Here is a 20204-nt window from a genome sequence, read left to right on the forward strand (position 1 = left end):
AGGTCTTCGGCAGGGGCAGCATCCGGATCAAGGGGATGGCAGGTAAGCGGGTGGCCACTGACGCCGGGACCACGTGGCGGTCCGGCCTCTGGCGGTGAGACTGGCCAGAGGTCAGCTGCAGTCAGGGGCAGAACAGCCTGTCGCCTACACTAGACCTCCGGGATGTGATGTTCCTGACAAGCCGGGGCTCGTGGCGGCGGCCATGTCAGTTTACCAGGCAGGTCCAAGCAGCATAGGGGAGGTCCACTTCCCCAGCGGCCCCTTCCCCAATCCACACATTAGTCCAGTCTTCTGGTGCAGCGGGGTGGGTTGCTCCTCCCAGCCTCCATATAAGGCAGCCAGCGTGTATGTCAGTTGCTCTCTGATCGCTGCTCCTTCAGGACGCTGGGCAGTCTCCCTGTATACCTTTCCTATTGCTGGTTCAGGTTTTTACAGGGCTTTATCCTACTAAGCCTAGCGCTGATTATGGTAGCGAGAGCTTATATGCGTATGACTAACAGAAGTGTTTATGCATGACATGTGATTGTTGTTTGTGGATACTGTTTCTTATGTAAAAGAACTGTAATTCCTGTAAACTGTCACTGTCTCTCCCCTTATCCCTTACTACAGGTGTGTGGGTTGAGAGTAGAAAGTCAGCACATATACACTCAGAACCTTGACATAGTTGACATGTCTACGGAGTTTGAGGCTCAGGTGGCGGAGCGGTTGGCTTCCCTGGCACCACCGGTTTGGGGTTTGCCTCAGCAGATGCATCTTATGCCCATGATGTGGCCGCCTTGGATGGGCCCTGGTGCTGGTAAGGTTATGGCATCATCCTCGGGGGTTTTTCAGCCTCCTCAGGCTGTCAAACCAAAGCAGCCTAAATCCAAGGGCCATTTACCTACTGACTTGGGTGAGTACTCCAGCGCCGCCTCCGAGGAGGATCAGGCACAGGACTCTTCTCAGGAGTCTAGCTCCGAGGAGGGTGATGATCATTTCCCAGTAGCAGATGTCCCCTTTCTGATTAGGGTTGTGAAATGGGTATTAAATATCGAGGAAGGGGATCGCCGCTTAGGAAGGCACCCCTGTTCAAACGTCAGAAAGTGGTCAAGGTAGAATTCCCAAAGTCTGAGCATTTATCAGAACTTATGGAAGAAGCGTGGGTCTGTCTGGATAAGAAAAGCCATCCTTCTAAAAGAGTGGCGCTTCTATATCCTTTTCCAGCAGAGGACTGTGCTAGGTGGGAGAATCCACCGTCAGTTGATGCGCATGTGGCGCAGCTGATTAAGCGCACCACTCTGCTACTCCCAGCAGCTTCGCTGAAGGGAAGCCACGTATAGGAGACTGGAGAGTTGCCTCAAATCAATCTTCTCACTGGCGGGAACGGCCACCCGTCCAGCTATGGCTACTGCTTAGGTAGCAAGAGCTATTGAGGAGTGGGTTGAAACTCTAGCAGAGTCTTTACCAGATGCCTCTAAGGAGACGCCTCCTTGGATGCAGGGATCCTTTCCTCTAAGGTTTCGGCGGAATCCGTGGTGGCACGTAGGAATCTCTGGCTAAAGGATTGGAAGGCGGATGCCGGGTCCAAGAAGGCCCTAGAATCACTGCCATTCACAGGGGGAGTTCTCTTTGGTCCAGAATTGGGTAAAATTGTAGCCTCCATGGCAGCCTCAAAGGCGGCAGGTCTGCCATCAGCAGCCTCGTCTAAACTTAGACGGGCGTCCTTTCGGGGGTTTCGGCCACAGGGCAAGGCCAAGGGTCAGCCCTCGGCGAGATTTCCACCTAAAAAGGCGGGACCCAGGAAGCCCTGGCAGAACAAGCAGCCAGGTTCGAGGGTCCAGGATAAACCAGTGGCCTGATGGGACGGGCCTCCCTCTGGGGGATCCCATGGTGCAGAGCCGACTTCTTCGGTTCTCAGAGCCCTGGCACCTCACGACGGAGGATGCCTGGGTTCGTGGAGTCATGTCCCGAGGGTACACCTTGACGTTTTGGAGGACTCCTCCTCAAAGATTTTTTTGTATAAATCCACAGGAGGGTTCAGAAAGGGCTCTGGCCCTTCAGAAAGCAATTCTTGCGTTAGTAGCATCGGAGGTAGTGGTTCCGGTGCCAAAGAATCAGTTCCGAGAGGGGTTTTACTCCAATCTGTTCTTGGTTCAAAAACCGAACGGGTCATACCGGCCCATTCTAAATCTGAGAGAGCTCAACAAATTTATTCGAGCCCCAGGTTTCAACTGGCAGTAAAGTGTGCAGGAGAGTGGCCCTACATCCACAAGTTTTTCGGAACCTCGTGGACAGGTGGGGTCTACCAGAAATAGATCTTATGGCATCAAGAAGGATCAACAAGGTTCCCAGGTACGGATCCTGGACCAGAGATCCGAGAACCGAGTTTGTAGAAGCACTGGCAGTAAAGTGACGTTACAAGCTGGTATATCTGTTCCCTGCTATTCTTCCCAGAATCGTCAGAAAGATCAAACAAGAGGGCAGTACAGTGATATTAATAGCTCCGGCATTGTCCGAGACGGCACTGGTTCACAGATCTACAGTCTCTCTCCATAGACACTCCATGGCCTCTGCCATTGAGACCGGATCTGTTGCTACAGGGTCCCTGCTGGTACCCGGATCTTCATCGCGTATCTTTGATGGCATGGCTCTTGAGGTCTCCGTCTTGAGGAAGAAAGAGTTTTCCGAGTCTATTATACAGAGGATGCTGAAGGCACGGAAACCATCCTCAGCTCTTATATACTATAGAATTTGGAAAATTTTATTTCAGTGGTGTGAACTGAAAAGGTATGACCCAGAGAAATTTCTGATCTCCAGAGTGCTTGATTTTCTTCAAAGCCGTCTGGGAAAAGGGCTCCGCCTGTCCTCTTTGAGGGTACAGGTGTCTGCTCTTTTGGTCTGGTTCCAACAAAAATTGCTCTGAGACCAGATATAAGGGCCTTTTTTCAGGGGGTGTTGAGGATTCAGCCTCCCTTCGTTCCCCTGGTTGTTCCGCGGGATTTGACTCTAGTTTTGAGGGTTTTACAGGCTCCTCCGTTCGAGCCTTTAAATTCAATAGACATCAAGTGGCTAACAGCGAAGACAGTATTTCTTCTATAGCATCTGCACGCGGAGTGTTGGATTTAGCTGCACTTTCCTTCCGTGAGCCGTTCTTGGTGTTTCATCAAGATAGAGCAGTACTACGTACTAGGGAGGGTTACCTTCCGAAAGTAGTGTCTAAATTTCATATTAATGAAGAAATAATAGTTTCCAGCGTTTCATGGCACTAGTCTCTCGACAGGAGAGGCTTCCCTGGATGTGGTCCGTGCATTGAGAATTTATGTGGAACGCACGAGCAAATGGAGGAAGTCTGATTCACTCTTTGTGCTTTATGGTTGTCATAAGCGTGGCTGGCCAGCCAATAAACAGACACTGGCCAGGTGGATTCGCATGGCAATTTCATTGGCTTATACACAGGCTGGCATGCGGGCACATTCTACTAGGGCAGTAGGTCCATCGTGGGCGGCCCATCGGGGTGCTTCTGCTGAGCAATTATGCCTTTGACACCTTTGTCTCTCAGGATGCCTCCTTCGGGCGTAGGATTCTCCTCTCTTCCGAGAGTCAGGAGCGTCCCCGCCCGTAGGGTTAGTGCTTTGGGATATCCCCAACGTATTGGCTGTGGACCCCATGGACCCCGAAGAAGAAAATAAGAGTTATGGTATGACATACCTTTGTTAACTCTTTTTCTTCGAGGTCCATGGTGTCCACAGGACACCCACCCAGACGCACCTCTAGTTCCGGGGGGCGTTTTCCGGAAAATTTCTTCTCTTGAGAGTCTGGACTCATGAATATGGGTTTTTTCTATCTTACCCTTTGTTTTGTCTCTGCCTGCTTGAGCTTGGTAACGAACTGGCTACCTGAGGCAGGGGGTGGGGTATATGAGGAGGGACCCGGTGCATCCTGGGAGCAGAGAGCTAGTTTGTATTAACTGTTTGGTGACCGGGATTCATACCCAATGTATTGGCTGTGGACTCCATGGACCTCGAAGAAAAAGAGTTAACAAAGGTATGTCATACCACAACTCTTATTTTTCCTGGTAAAGAAACCAGACTGTTCTTTTCATCCCATCTTGAATTTAAAGAAGCTCAACCCACACATAAAAGTGCAGAAATTCAAGATGGAGTCTTTGCAATCCATATTTGCTTCCTATGGAAGGGGGAGAATTTCTTGTGTCCCTCGTTGTCAAGGACGCAAATTTGCACGTACCTATATGGGAACAAGATCACAAACTACTGCATTTTGCAGTAGGTCCTCTTCACCTTCAATTTTCGGCTTTCTACTGCACCAAGGGTACAGATATGTATATCCTCCTGCAACTGCAGAGGACACATCTGTATTTACCAAAATAATGGCACCTATGGTGGCTAAACTGCATCGTCAAGGAATTGTAGTAATTCCCAACCTAGATGACCTGCTGGTCAACGCTGGTCAACGCATCATCAGCAGATCTACATAGTGCTCATTTATTGTCATGTCAACTTTGGATTTCCATGGCTGGGTCCAGTCTGGTCCCAGTACGGTGGATGGTATTTCCGGGCCTTCTCTTCGACACGTGTCAATTTGCCAAGGGACAAAATCAGGAAATTGCAATGCCTGGTACAAGTCCTTTTGTGTCTTCACAGGGTGTCCATACTACTCTGCTTGCAGCTACTGGGGAATATGGTAGCCACATTAGAGGTGGTAGCTTTTGCACACTTCCACTCCAGGCCCCTTCAGCATTTTTTTTTTTATAATTGAAACATGTGCATCGGTACAAGTTACAGAAACAATACAGCTAACACATACATAATTAGAAAGAGATACAACAAATATAATAATATAGCTTGTATCGTAGATCAGTTAACAAATTCTAATAGACCTAGTATGCAAAATCGAATTTCAAATACTCATATGAAAAACATGACGGGACTAAGGATGGAACAAATAGTCCACACAGAATTATATAGCGACAACTATGCTTCAAACACTTAAATTTTCAGATTTCCTAATCAAAACGGAAGAGCGTGAGCTACAGCCATAGCCCACAGTCTAAACAATAAACTACTAATTATAACAATATTTAGATATACAGAGGAGATAACCGAGGCAAGAGCTATTATTGCTGTCAGTACCCGAAGCATATATATTAAAATAGTATTCTCCAACGGGTATTAATATATGGATAACATAAATACAACTGTATAGGATCGGAGTCTATAATACTAATAATGTCTTAACAGAACAGAGTGAAAAGGCTATGAAAGAGTAAATATAATGTGATACACACAGGGGAGATGAGCACAGGGGCAAAGACGTGTCCATTCCATGAAGAAAGCAAGAATAAGTTTTGTAGATGAAAGCTGGTCATGGTAATAATAATGTATGCTTATATGGGGAGAAGGAAACAAACAAAAACCTTATAATTTGTCACACTCATACGAAGCAGTATAGATGTGCCATATAGTAGAAACCGACAGTAAATCATACTGAAATACGTTTAAGTATAAATAATTAGAGGACCTATGAATCGAAATGGAGTACATGCATGCATATGGAAATAATACGTTTTAAGTGACATCCCCCAGGAGACCCAGGAGCGGAGACGATACATATATAGCGGGGGTAAACTATCAATTCGCCACAGGAGCAATGGTAATACCTGGACAGATAGGATAAAACAAAAATGTAAAAATGTAATGTAAAAAATAAAGAATGTATTAACTAAAGTGGAATTAGATAATAAAGTATAAATGATTTCCAAAAAACAGTATCAGACTGTAAAGAATTATAGAAATACCAATCCAGTATACAACAATGGAAAATTTTAAATGGGCAAATAGCTCACTAGGATTAGTACACAGTGATTATAATGAAAAATAAATGAGAGAGTAAGTCAATTAAATAACAGTGTCCGGTGGATTCCACAACCAGGATAGTGTTTACATATAGAGATAACACAACAATCAAGTCACAAACATCATGCAGAAAAATATGACTAAGAAAATGTGTCAATCGTATATTGGTGTCCAGAGGTAGTCATAACCAGGAAAATGTATATATACATAAAAATAGTATAGTATTCATGTTACATAACCCAAGAGACCCTGAAATATTGGTGAAATATACAATGTAACAGGGAGCCCAAGTAGCCTGATAGAAAACTGATGCAGGGAAACAGTGTGGGGAGTGTGCAAAAATGCAGAGTAAACTTTGTTATTAGCAATCAGAGACACCTGGTTCAACCCAGTGCTTAAAGTGGTCCTAGAGAAGTGGTGTATCTAACCCCTCTTTTTTAATAAAGGGACTGCATGCAGCGTAGGTGCGCGGTGCAAAAAAGGGGGTGGTCTCAAAAAGAAAGGGTTGTGGTCACACAATAGTATTCCCAATTCAAATTACGCCACACAGTAGCACAATCTTATTCACATTACACCATAGTGTCCCTGATTCAAATGACACCACATAGTGTCCCTTATTCATGTTATGACACAGTAGTGCCCCTTTTACACAGCGCCTACTTTAGTTCCCCATATACACATTGCCCACAGTAGTAGTGCCCCTAATACACAATGCCCACAGTAGTAGTGCCCTTTATACAATGCCCACAGTAGTAGTTTCCATTACACATAATGCCCACAGCAGTAGTGCCCCTTATGCAATGCCCACTGTAGTGGAAGTGCCCCTTATGCAGAGCCCACAGTAGTAGTGCCCCTTATGCAATGCCCCCTGTAGTAGTGCCCCCTGTAGTAGTGCCTCCATTAGTAAGTGCCCCCTGTAGTAGTGCCCCCAGTGGTAATGCCCCCTGTAGTAGTGCCTCCATTAGTAAGTGCCCCCTGTAGTAGTGCCCCTTACATAAAAAAAAAAAAAAACAATACTTACCTTAAGCCCCGCTCTTGCGTCCCCTGCCGTCCGTCTGGCTGCCTGCTCCTCGGAGCTGCACACTGCGGGAGCCGGAGGCTGTAATCAAGAGTGAACTCCAGCCTCCGGCTGTCGCTGTAGGGAAGCAGCCGGGCGTCCACTAGTAACAAAATCTCAGCGGGCACCGGGATGACATCGTGGATTAGGTGGGCCGGAGGAGGCGGAACTGGTTCCGTCTCCAAATGGAACTGACGGAACGCAGTTCTGCCACATTCTGACCACTTTAACCTTTGGTGCAACCCATAAAGTATGGTCAAAAGCCATGTCTCAGGACCCAGATAGGAGAAAATTATCTCAGATTGTCCAGTTGCCCATGGAGATAGAGAAAGTCCTTCTGGAGGCTAGAATTCCAAATGTCCCAGTAAAACTACTCTGTAGGGAATAAAGTCTCATCCTCTGCAATATGTACAAGCTTCAGAGCATTACATGTAGGCTGTAGAGGCAATGGAGAGACACAATCACAGAGTCACTCAACTTTTCCAAGGGGGTCTCAGTTTGTGAGGAATGGGCAGGAAAGCCCAGAAATTGATCCAAAGTGGAAATCAAACTGTTAAATTTGTCGTCTAGATATGACTGAAAGAGTCTACCCAGCTCTGTCACCAGATATGTAGCAGGTGTATTTGCAGCAGGCAGCATAGCAGGCACTTCCATGGTTTTGTTGAATTATCCACCTAATACCCCCAGCTGTATGAGGATGGATTCTTAGGTGCTTATGATATGTTATAATAACACAGTTCAGATCTTCCCAGGGCAGTTACACTCCCCTCTGCATAAAATTGGGTAAGTGGGACCCCAAACAGGGAGGCACAATAGCCCCAAGCAGGGACAGGTTAATCAGCCAGCCAGAGTCACCTCAGTGCACTTCAGTCAGATGCTCCCTCTGATCCTTTCACTGAGCCAAAGCTGTGGAGGAGGAAGCAGAGAGCCACAGCCTTTAGAAGCCGGTGGGAGCAGCGCGCAGACTCTGCAAAGCAGACCACCATGAACAAGAAGTCCAGGCTGATTCACAGCGGGAGCCTAGAGGGGAGACGGAAGGAGAGCTGCAGCTTCAGCGGGATACAGCCGCATGTGGGACGCCACCTCTCCTAGCAGTACACAAGGTCCCTGTCTGGGCTAGGTAGAAGCCTCTGAGGACGTACATAGCTGTCGGGGAAGAAGGGTTATACCCGCCACATGTAAAGACAGCGTAGAACCCCAAGGTAGGCCCAGATTTGGGCCGGACTCTGGTGGAGATAGATGTGGCCCCGTGTCACCACTCCAGGTGGGAGCAGTATGATGAATTACTCCTCTTTTGCAGCTCCAAATCCTCAATTAGTGTTGTGAATGATGGAGATCAGGGAGCCAGGTTAAAAAGTGGCCATTCTAGATGCCCTGCCCACTGGAAGTCCCCTTCAGCATTTTAAACTTCAGCGTTTGAGGAGACGGGATACCTGCCTAGATCTGCAGTTTTTTTCAACTGTCCATACAGACGCTTCATTCCCTGGATTAGTGGCTCAGCATTCCCAACCTTTCTCCTTGGAAATGAGCATGAGTCACAACAGATGCCAGTTTCCGGGGATAGGGTGCAGTGACTCAAGGGTTCCAGTTACAGGGGCTTTGGTCACTGAAAGAGAGAATGTATAAATATGCTAGAACTGCGAGCTGTTTTTCATGGTCTTGTCCAGGCACAACATTTTCTCAAGGGCAGGCCTATACAGGTGTAGCAAGACAATGCTACAGCAGTGGCATACATCAACAGAGAAGGAGGAACCATGAGTCCTCAGGTTATGTCAGAGACTGTATAGATCATGACTTAATTTGTACCAGCCATATCTGCCATTTTTATTCCAGGGGTGGACAAGTGAGAAGCCAACTCTCTCAGAGTTCACCCAGGGAAGTTGTCCCAACATCAGGACATATTAAAAAAAGTTTGTGGAGAAGTGGGGTCTGACAGAGATAGATTGATTAGGAAGCTTCCGTGGTATTGGGGCATGGTCCAGGGATCCACAGGTGATCCTGGTAGATGCCTTGACAGCCAAGTGGTCCTTCCATTTCAGGTATCTCTCTGCTCATTCCCATGCTCCCGCATGTATTCAGATGGTTCAAGCGAGACTGAGGCTCATGTCCTTCTAATGGCACCAGATTGGCCATGGAGGTCATGGTACACAAGTCTTCTGTCTCTGGTGGTCAATCAGATGTGGAGGCTGCCACTACAAAAAGATCTATTATCGCTGGATTAATTTTTCCATCCCAATTTACCTCAATTGGCTTTAACGGCGTGGCACTTGAGATCAGTCTTTTGAGGTCCAAGGGGTTTCCTACATCCGTTATCCAGACTATGTTGCAAGCATGTAAGTCATCCACTTCAATTATTTATTGTAGGGTGTGAAGATTTTACATCCTTTGGTGCAAAACCAAGAGAGTTTCAACCTCGAGGATCTGCTTACCACGTCTTCTTTATCTTTATAGAACGTAACGTCCAAAGGCCTCCACCTCTCTTAATTGACGGGTCAGGTTTCGGCCTTGTCTGTACTTTTTCAGAGGCGTCTGGCATCCTTACCAGATGTTAGAACATCCAGTCACCTTATATTCCACTCCTCCCACCATGGGACCTTAATTTAGTCTTCGCTGCTCTTCAGCAGGCTCCTTTTGAGCCACTATATACGGTGGAATTAAGGTGGTTAACTTGGAAGGTAACTTTTCTTTTGATTTTCCCATGTGGACTAGGTGGTTCTCCGTTCTTGGCTATCCTTTATTCCTAAGGTGGTTTCACATTTTCACCTTAATCGGGAGATTGTTGTTCCAATCTTGCAATCATCTGATCCAGAGAGTCTACTCCGATTTCTGGATGTGGTACGATCCTCAGTATATATGTGGCTAGAACCGCTGCTTTGCTTAAAGCAGACTGTCTCAAATGGCGGTATCCAATTAGCCCCAAACATTGTTTGGGCGCTAATGTATCCCCCGGGGCTATCCAATTAGCCCCGGAGTGCTGCCTGACGCTGGCACTTATCGTGGCTTTTATTCCGGGACCTGGTGCGTCCCGAGAAAAAATCCACGAAAAGTGCTGTTTTTTTGCAGTCGCAAAGGCGAAAACACTTAGGTCCGTGAACTTATCATGGATCCTATTTGTTTTCGGCTGAAATATCCTATTATTCATCCGAAATAATAGGATAGGGAGAAAAATAACATTGTCGAAAAATGGGGATAATCGGCGAGAAATCCCTGTTTTTCACTGTTGATGGCTAATTGGATACCCCTCTTAGAGCTTTATGACGCTCATAATAGAGACAGGCCTATATATATCTATGATTCTATTCCTGATCCCATTCGAGTGCATTTGACTCGGGCTGTGAGTGCTTCTTGGGCAGCTCAGCATGGTGCTTCGGTTGAACAACAATACAAGGTTGCCACCTGGTCCTCAGTGCACACGTTTAACAAAGTTTGTTTCCACACTTTTGTGGCTAAGGATGAGGGTTTTGCTGGTATAATTTTGCGTGCAGCACTGCCTGTGCGTGATTCCCTTCCCTCTTGAGGCTTGCAGTCCCAGTGTACTATACTACAGTGTATAGAGAGTCCAATCTGGGAAACACTGAGGGCCTGATACAGAGACGGGCGCTCTGAAAGAGCGCTCGCTCTGAATCAGGGTGTTTTTTTTTTTTTTTTTTGGAGCGGCCTCCAGGCCGCTCGCATACCTGTGGGTAACCACCCACAGCTATAGCAAGCGGCCAGGTTGATGGTCGCCATGGTCAAGACCATCGCGACCATCGGGCTTGCGACTAGACCCTTGTGGTAGGGTCTGGTGGCCGCAAGCCCCAGAGAGCTTTCGGCTCTAACAAAGCCGGAAGCTCTCCCACTGACATCACTGGTGATGTCAGTGGGGCCGCCCCCAAACGGCAAGTGTTCCGTTGGGAACGCCTCTGTTTGGCCGGCCACCCCCCCGGCCCGCCCACCAAAGGGGGCGAGCTGTCACTCACCATCTACAGCTCGCCCCCTTTGGTGCGAGACCCGGAGCGACGGGGCACCCGTCGCTAGCCGGGTCTCGCGCATGCGCACGACGGAGCCGGCTCCGTCGCGCCCATGCCAGTGGGCAATCATCGACCCGGCTGCAAACGCTCAGCACTTGCAACCGGGTCTGAATCAGGCCCTGAGTTCCTTCCCTGGTGGTGTTCTTCACTATTTTTCTCCTTTGGCTTTACTAGTCAGATAACTGAGGAGCTAGAGGAAGGGGAGAATTTATAGGGGAGGCAGGTTTCAGACCATTAACTATTATAGTGCCTACTCCTCGGCCTCTCCCTCATATCCCAGCATCAGCATTCCCCAGATTGAACTCGGAGGAATTGATTTTACGGTGAGTAAAAAGAAAATCCTCTTTTGCCATTTAAGCTCTTCTGCTGATATTGTTAACAATATAGCTGTTATAGATGCTATCATAGTTTCTTCTAAGCTTGATGTAGTATAGTCCCCCAAACATTTAACCTTGTTTTCTATGCCAATTAGTCCACTATCAGTCACTTTACATGAATATTACATTTTATTTCAGCAGAACACTTTGTCAGCTCTCCCACATATAATAATGATAAATTATACACACAGACACACGTATTCTGTGCAGAATTTACGCCAGCAATTTGTAAATAATGCCTGTTACTACTTTAAGGAATTAAATTATCATCTCACTGTGATTTTCACTTGTGTTTGGCAGCATCTGTCTGGGGATTCACTGATCCAACAGCAGTATGAGGAAATACGTCAGCTACGCCAAGACCTGCACAGAGTCCAGAACGTCTGCAGCTCTGCTGAGAAAGAACTGAGATATGAGCGAGACAAGAACCTGGATGCCAAGAAACAACATTTCCTTCTACAAAAGGAGAACACTAAGGTACAGAACATATGGGGATTGTTCATCCTACTTAGAACATACCCTCGGCAAACCTTCCAAGACTGTATGCTTCAATGTGGAGAGCGTGAAAGTGATGGAGTTTCAGTATTTCTGTACTGTGCTAGAGAGGCCCTCTAAATCGTATTATACATACTCATTGACGCCGTGCTGCATTCTACTCATGCAAAGGAACTTGGAGGTGGAGAACTACAGCAAATGCTAAATTGCATTTGAGGAAAGCAGTATGGACAGATCTCTAACCTAATCAGGATAAAATGATGCAATATACATTACATTTATTACAGTTTCCTAATGTATATTGTATAGTTTATTTACTACTGTAATCTTTTGTACTCAATTTGCCCAATATTGTATCATGTTTGTTCCGCACGTTGGCGGATCTAGACTTTTCTTTTAGGGGGGGGGGGGGCGATTTACTGTTTAGCGCAGACTCCTCCCCTTTCCAGTCCTAACTCCTCCCCCTCCGATTAAGTTAATTACCACCTTGCCTTGCCAGCCAATGAGGTGGGTGTGATAGTGGTACAGTGCCCGATATATCTGTGACCTAGCTTGAAACCATGAGATGCTACATTCACCATTTCCAACAAACCTTTATATATATATATATATATATATATATATTTATTACAAACAGGACATATAAGACTTTGTCAAAGCAGAGACACACACACATGCACACATATACACACAGCCACATATGCACACAGATGGCCAAATATATACACACAGCCACATATGCAAACACAGCCACATATATACACACAGATAGCCACATATATACACACAGATAGCCACATATATACACACAGATAGCCACATATATACACACACAGCCACATATATACACACACAGCCACATATATACACACAGCCACATATATACACACAGATAGCCACATATATACACACACAGCCACATATGCACACACAGCCACATATATACACACAGATAACCACATATATACACACAGCCACATATATACACACAGCCACATATATACACAAACATTGACATATAAGGAACTTATTTGCTGTTATTACCTTGTTATGGTACCACTTTATGCCTCAGCCGGGTGCTCTCCTGTGATTACAACTTCTACAGCTTGCACTCTGCTTGTTTCTGCCCCGTCACTCTCCCCCATCAGTCCCCTCTTCCTGTCTCACCAGTTGCTTGCTCCCCACAGCTCCTGGACCTAACCTACTATAGCAGAGCTGAAGGAAGGTGGTTGATACGGCGTGCGGGACTCGGGAGCCAAGCATGCTACCCTGGGCGCTGGTCCTCGAAAAAATGGCCGCCGCTCCTTTTATCTTGCACACAGACACAGCCAGGGGACACCTGTTACCACTGTATGTCACACTCTAGTGCCCGGATCTCCCCCTGGTGCCTGCAGCAGCATGACATTACAGGCTGCTGGATGCTATGTGGATGAGGAGCGCTGTCATGTGACAGCGGAGTCTGACTTCTAGGGGGGCGATCGCCACAATTGCCCCCCTCCCTGGATCCGCCAGTGGTTCCGCATGCCCAATAATCAGTTACATTTACGGATCATGTAGGGAATGTTGGTAAATATGGTCAGAAGTTGCTTTCTAGCAAATTTCTGACTCATGATCGGTCTGCCTGGCTGTCTTAAAGTGCTTATAAAGGATGCAAGGGAATGTGGGTTCAGTCAGCACGCCAGCCATTGTCTTGTTATTTTCTCTTTTATTCTATGACACTTGTACCATGTGGTATAGAGTAGAGGATCCTCCACGACTCTTGACAACTTAAAATTTGTTCTCAATGCTTTTGCTTCTTCCTCCCATAGACCTCCACAGGGTCCATAGGGGAGACAATGAGGTGTAGGTGGGACTTGGAGGACCAGACACCAACAGCAAAGCTTTTTCAATCCCAGGATGCTCCAGTCCTTCCCCCTATACCCCGCCCAGAGCTTGAGGGCAACTCCGTTTCGTTGGTGTCCGGCAGGAGCTGGATCACCGTTATAACAGTGGGGCTGCTATTAAGCAGCCGAAACTTATTTTTATGATTCACCTTTATTTTCATTTATTTTACTACAAGAGCAGCAGCGCTAGACAGTCCTTTGGACATCTGCACTGCTGCTCCATCACCCCTCCTTGGCGCAGTTACACCAGCCCTAAGCTAGGTACTCCCGGCTGATCTCTGAGGGGGACCTAGCTAGCAGGGCTCCCCGGGCCCCAGACTGCAGGCGGGACTCAAGGGGACAGGTAAGGCGGATCACCGCTTGCAGGGACCCGCGTCTATGCGCTGTCTTGCCTCCAGTCTCAGGAGACAGATGGGAGGCGCTGATGTGGACACCGGTTTGTCCGGGACTCCACTAGACCACCAGGACAAGCACTGGCGCAGGGCACAATTTAAGGCCAGGGGACCCGGTGGTTAATGTCAGCATAGGGGAGAAGGCGCTCTCCCTGCAGCCCCTCCCCCAGCTCAGGATGCCATTCCACTGCAGTCTTGCTGCTCCTCGCTCACCCTTTGCCCCCTCTGAGACTCATGGCAGCCATTTTCTGCATTCAGGTCTCCAGGAACGCTGGGTCCAGTCTCCCTGTATACAACTCCCATTGGCCAGGTTATACAGTGCTATATCCTACCACCCACTGTGGTCTGTGTAATTGATTTTAGTGCCCACTGCAGTTATATTGCATATTCTGCATTGTATGTGACTTTTGCTAGCGCTGCTGTCTGTTTCCTTTTTTTTCTATAACTGTCAGCTTCTACCTTTACCTTTATTCCACTATAACCCTGGTATACTAAGGTATGGGGAGGTTCATTGTACCTCACATCTCCCTATATTTGTGAGGGCTATCACATACTATATATCACTGTTGCGCACTTTGCTATATTGCACATACATCTGGGTTGCTCACTGCACTGTGCCAGATTGTGTGTTACATTATTCTTGCAGCTATGTCTGGCAGAGGCAAGAATAACAAGCAGCCTGCTGCCCCCACTCTGGTGTCTTGTAAGTCCTGCTAAGCAGGCTTAGCTTCAGAGGACTTTATTCAGGATGGTCTTTGTGCATCTTGTTATACTGCCCCGGGCTACTTTTTCACAGGTGCTGGCAAAAATTGCGGACCACCTAGTGGTCCCTGTTGTAGCTCCCCCTATGGGATGGCCACAACAGGTACTCCCTGCAAATCCTTAGCCTCCCCCATGGGTGACGCATTTTCTACCTCAGTGCAGAGGCTGCTTATACCTCTACAGCTTTTTACAAATGCTGCAAAAGGAGAGACCCTTACCTAGTAAACCTACTAAGCGTGCTGTGTTATCTTCCCAGTCCACCCGGTTATCAGATTTGTGATCAATCATCTGGGGAGGCCAAAGACACAGATCTCTCTCATTCTGACTCCTCTCTGGGGAGAGGAGGACCCCCCCCTCAAGTTGAATATACCTGCACTTGTGAGAGCTGTAAAATCTATCTTTCTACTTCAGGGTCCATAGGGTATCCACAGGATACCTTGGGGTATAGGTGTGACGTCAGTCGCAGGGCACCAAAGAGTTAAGCTTTCAGCCTCCCAGGATGCACTAGGTCCCCCTCCTATACCCCGCCCCCGAGCCAAAGCACCTCAGTTTAGTTTGGTGCCCGGCCGGAGTCGGGTGCACCTGTTGGAGTGGGGGCTAGAAGAGCCCCTGAAGCTTTTTCTTCATGCAGCTGTGGCTGCACATCTGGATGAACAGCATGGACAGTCAGTCCTGACGTCCATGCTGTCTTCCCTACACCCCGCCGGTACCAGAACGCCGGTACTGATCCGGGGATGCTGGTGGGCATCTGGGGTCACAGCTAGCGGTGACCCCAGATGTTCCGGACCATGGCCGGATTCAAGGGAGACAGAGGTAAGCAGCGGGGTCCCGCGGTGGGTCCCCGCTGATCACATGGTCCTAAGTCCCCAGGCAGGGGGCTCCCTGGGGACTGGCTGCAGCGTGGAGCCAGGCGACCAACCTGCGCTTCCACTACCCCCTGGGACAGCGGACCGCAGCAGAGCGGTAGCGCTGCGGCGTCCCAGGGGTTAAATGCATGCCAGGGGAGCGCTCCTTCCCTGTCTCACAGCCGGCGCCTCCCCCGCTGCACACAGTCCTCTCTGCACTGTGCTGACTGGCCCTGTGTCAGCGCTCCTCCCCCAGGCCAGCCTTCTCTCTGCTCCTCGGCGGCCATCTTTTCAGAAGCATGGTGATCGCTGCTGGAAGCCTGCATTGGAAGCATCGTGGTCTGGGTCCCCCTGCATACCTCTCCTCCGCTGTGGTCAGGTCTGTGTATGCAGCGCTGTGTCCTACCAGGCCCTGTGTCTGTGTAGTTGAGTGATCAGCGCTGTTAGTGCAGGAATTGATTTTCTTTGCATTGTATGTGACTGTGCTAGCGCTGCTGCCTGTAACTTTTCTTCTCAAGACTGTCAGCTTTATTACTGTCCCTGTTCTTTCTGCTAAGCCCTTGCGGTGCGGTGCTGCAGGGTGGTCTCTCGCCTATTTAATATATAATTGGTGAGAGGGGTCACATACGTGGTGCCATCATGTCTGAAAGTGATTTTCCCCTCCGGCTACAGTGTACCACGTGTAAAGTACCGTTAGCGGAGGGGGAGGGTAGCGCGGAGGGCCTTTGCCGGCAGTGTTTGTCCATGGCGCGGCCTCTTATGGTTACAGCACCGGTACAGGAGCCGCCCTGGGCTTGTTTCGCTCAGGCGCTAACAGCTTTAGTGGGCCAGTTAGCTCCGCAGCCCGCGTTTACTCCGATGGGTTTGTCCCAGCAGTCGGTGGTGTCGTCACCCATGCAGGGTTTCCCATGACAATTGGTGGTACCCCACAGTCTCCCTATTTCCCCGCTCCCGGTTTCTCAGGAGCCAGCGTGGGTTAACTCCCTGACGAGTTCTGTACAGCACTTGTCGGATGTGTTGCAAGGGGACTCTGTGATGCGGCCTCATAAACGGCCGGTGGCGTCTCTGTCCGCTCCTTATGAGGATGACGAAGGGACGTCTGATGATGGGGAGATTCTGGATCCTTACGATCAGGAACCTCTCCATACTAAGGACGCTGATGCTAAGTCCAAAGTATATATTCCTGGACTTATTCGGGCGGTCCGCACAGCCTTGGTGATTGAGGACGAAGTTCCCCCAGCGGCTAAGTCTAAGTATGCCTTTTTCAAAGACGTGAAGGGCGATGCCACAGTCTTTCCTCTTTCAGGTCAGTTGGTGGACCATTTAGAGGAGGCGTGGAAACAACCTGGCAAAAGATACCAGCCGCAGCGACGCCTGGAGGTGGCTTATCCGTTCGCGGATAATTATTTTGCTAAGTGGGAATCCCCTCCACAGGTGGATTCTCACGTGACCCGTCTTGTCCGTAGTGCCAGATTGCCGATGCCATCCATGTCCTCCTTTAAGGATGCTACGGACCGCAAGGTGGAAATCTGCCTGAAGTCCGCTTATTCCCTTGCGGGGGGGCAGCACGGCCGGCTATGGCCATTTGCTTGGTTGCCAGAGCGATGGAGCGCTGGGCGGATTCATTAGAGGCTTCTTTTGATTCCGACTGTCCGGCCGAACAGGCGGAGTTGATTGGCAATCTCCGTGATTCGGCCACCTACATCAACGAGGCGGCTCTAGACATTAGTACTCTGGTGTCTAGAATTTCTTCAGCAGCGGTAGCTGCTCGTCGCACCTTGTGACTGCGATCCTGGAAGGCGGACGCAGATTCCAAGAAGGGTCTGGAAGCGTTGCCGTTTACCGGAGAAGTTCTCTTCGGTCCGGATCTGGATAAGATTGTGGCCACGCTGGCGGCAGCCAAATCGGCTTGTCTCCCGTCGGCCGCTGCTCCTTCTGGTTCTGGACCATCGTCCTTTCGGTCATCTAGGGCCCAGGGCAGGCCCAAACCACAGTCGTTTCCTCGTCAGGCTGGCCCTAGGAAATCGGTCAAGCCCCGGAAGCAGGCATGGAGTACCAGACGTCCGGCCCCCAAGCCAGATGACAAGCCTGCGGCCTGATGGTCCGGGCCTCCCTTTGGGGGATCCCAGGGTGGGAGGCCGCCTGCTGCAGTCCGCCCAGTGTTGGTCGGTCACTACGACAGACACTTGGGTTCTGGAGGTGGTCTCCCACGGGTACGCCCTCTCCTTCCGGCACAGACCCCCGGCTCGATTCTTCACCACGGGTCTACCATCAGACCGGAACAAGGCTACGGAGCTGCGGAAGGTATTGCACACTATGCTCCAGGCTGGAGTTATAGTGCCTGTTCCATTCTCCCAGAGGGGCCAGGGTTTCTATTCAAATCTTTTTTTGGTACAGAAACCCAATGGGTCGTATCGTCCGATTCTCAACCTCAAAGCACTCAACAAGTCTTTGCGGGTACCGAAGTTTCGGATGGAGACCCTTTGTCCATCATTCTGGCGCTGGAACCTGGGGACTACATGGTGTCATTGGACATACAGGACGCTTACCTGCATGTCCCTATTCTTTTGCGCCATCATCAGTTCCTCAGGTTTGCAATCCGCAGCGACCACTTCCAGTTTCGGGCGTTACCTTTTGGCCTGGCGACAGCACCACATGTTTTCACCAAGGTGATGGCGGTCATGGCGGCTTCTCTGCGGCTGCAGGTAGTCCGCATGTTGCCGTACTTGGACGACCTGTTATTGGTGGCGGGATCTCCAGAGCTCCTGTTACGCCACTTGGACCTGACCATTGCCCTGCTGCAACGGCACGGCTGGCTAATCAACTGGCAGAAGTCCACTCTAATCCCGTCTCGGAGGATTCTGCATCTTGGAGCCTTATTGGACTCGGGACAGCAAAAGATCTTCGTGACGGAGGAAAAGATCTCTGCTTTACAGTCAAGGGTGCGCAGTTGTCTGCACAGCCGCCGGTTGTCTCTACACTCGGCGATGAGGTTACTGGGCTCCATGGTGTCGGTGTTCGACATGGTGGAATATGCCCAGTTTCACTCCAGACCTCTGCAGCACCTGATCCTGTCAAAGTGGAACGGGCTGCCTCAGTCTCTGAAGTCCCAGACGATTGTGTTCACCCCGGAGGTTCGCCTGTCCCTTGCTTGGTGGTTACAGATGACCCACCTCAGCGAGGGACGTCCGTTCTGGGTTCCAAATTGGGTCCTGTTGACAACGGACGCCAGTCTTCGGGGCTGGGGAGCAGTTTCGGGTCCACATCTGTTCCAGGGCAGGTGGACGCCGACAGAAGCGGAGCTTCCAATCAATATCTTGGGTCTTCAATGCTCTCCAGCAGGCACATCGGTTTCTCCTGGGTCACCCGGTACAGGTCCAGTCGGACAACGCTACCACCGTGGCCTACATAAACAGGCAAGGAGGAACCCGAAGCTGGGCAGCTCTCGTAGAGGTGTCTCGGATCCTGGTTTGGGCGGAGCGCAATCTTCCGGCCATATCAGCGGTCTTCATCCCGGGAGTGCTCAATTGGGAGGCGGACTTTCTCAGTCGCCAGGACGTTCATCCGGGGGAATGGTCCCTGCACCCGGACGTTTTTCAACTACTGGTGGACAGATGGGGTCTTCCAGAGATCGACCTCATGGCGTCCCGGCACAACAACAAGTTGCCGGTGTACGGGTCTCGCACAAGAGACGAAGGGGTGTCTCTGGTGGATGCTCTGTCCGTCCGGTGGACGTTCCGGTTCGCATACCTGTTCCCTCCGGTCTCCCTTCTTCCACGGGTAATCCGGAAATTCAAACAGGAAGGAGGGACGCTCCTGTTGATAGCTCCCACGTGGCCCAGACGGCACTGGTTCTCAGACCTTCAGGGTCTGTCCGTGGACAGTCCTCTGCGGTTGCCGCTACGACCGGACCTCCTGTCTCAGGGTCCTTGTCGTCACCCGGACCTGACTCGGCTGTCTTTGACGGCGTAGCTGTTGAGACGGCCATGCTGAGGTCCCGGGGGTTTTCCAGCTCTGTGGTGCGTACCATGTTGCGAGCTCGGAAACAGTCTTCCGCGAGGACATACCATCGCGTGTGGCATACGTTCTTCCAGTGGTGTCGACCGAGAGGTTATGCACCGCGGGATTTTCGTCTGTCTCGGATTCTCGCCTTCCTGCAAGCGGGACTAGATCATGGGCTTCGCCTTGCTTCTTTGAAGGTACAGGTTTCGGCCCTGTCTGTCTGGTTTCACCGTAGGATTGCTACAATCCCGGATGTGCGCACCTTTATGCAAGGTGTTGTCCGCATTCAGCCGCCCTTTGTTCCACCTGTGGCGCCTTGGGATTTGGCTGTGGTCCTGAGGGCTCTCCAAGGACCGCCGTTTGAACCACTGGGATCAGTGGATCTTAAATGGCTAACAGCTAAGACTGTTTTCCTTCTGGCTATTGCTTCAGCCAGACGTGTTTCTGAGTTAGGGGCTCTTTCTTGTAGACCCCCTTTCTTGGTTTTTCATGGGAACAGGGCAGTACTCCGCACTCGGCCCGAGTTTCT

At 49.6% G+C, this 20204-nt stretch overlaps 1 protein-coding gene across 4 annotated transcripts in view; it reads left to right on the forward strand.

The window, feature by feature from the left end:
* The window catches only part of CCDC30 (coiled-coil domain containing 30), a 240090-nt gene that overhangs the window by 184012 nt on the left and 35874 nt on the right, over nucleotides 1-20204 (forward strand). For all 4 annotated transcript variants that reach the window (XM_088453973.1, XM_088453974.1, XM_088453976.1 and 1 more), the window contains one exon: nucleotides 11597-11773. In XM_088453973.1, the coding sequence (XP_088310099.1) occupies nucleotides 11597-11773 (177 nt within the window). The remainder of the gene's footprint in view (nucleotides 1-11596; nucleotides 11774-20204) is intronic.

This window comes from Taudactylus pleione, unplaced genomic scaffold, assembly GCF_031769625.1.
Source record: "Taudactylus pleione unplaced genomic scaffold, aTauple2 ptg000604l, whole genome shotgun sequence".
NCBI lineage: Eukaryota > Metazoa > Chordata > Amphibia > Anura > Myobatrachidae > Taudactylus > Taudactylus pleione.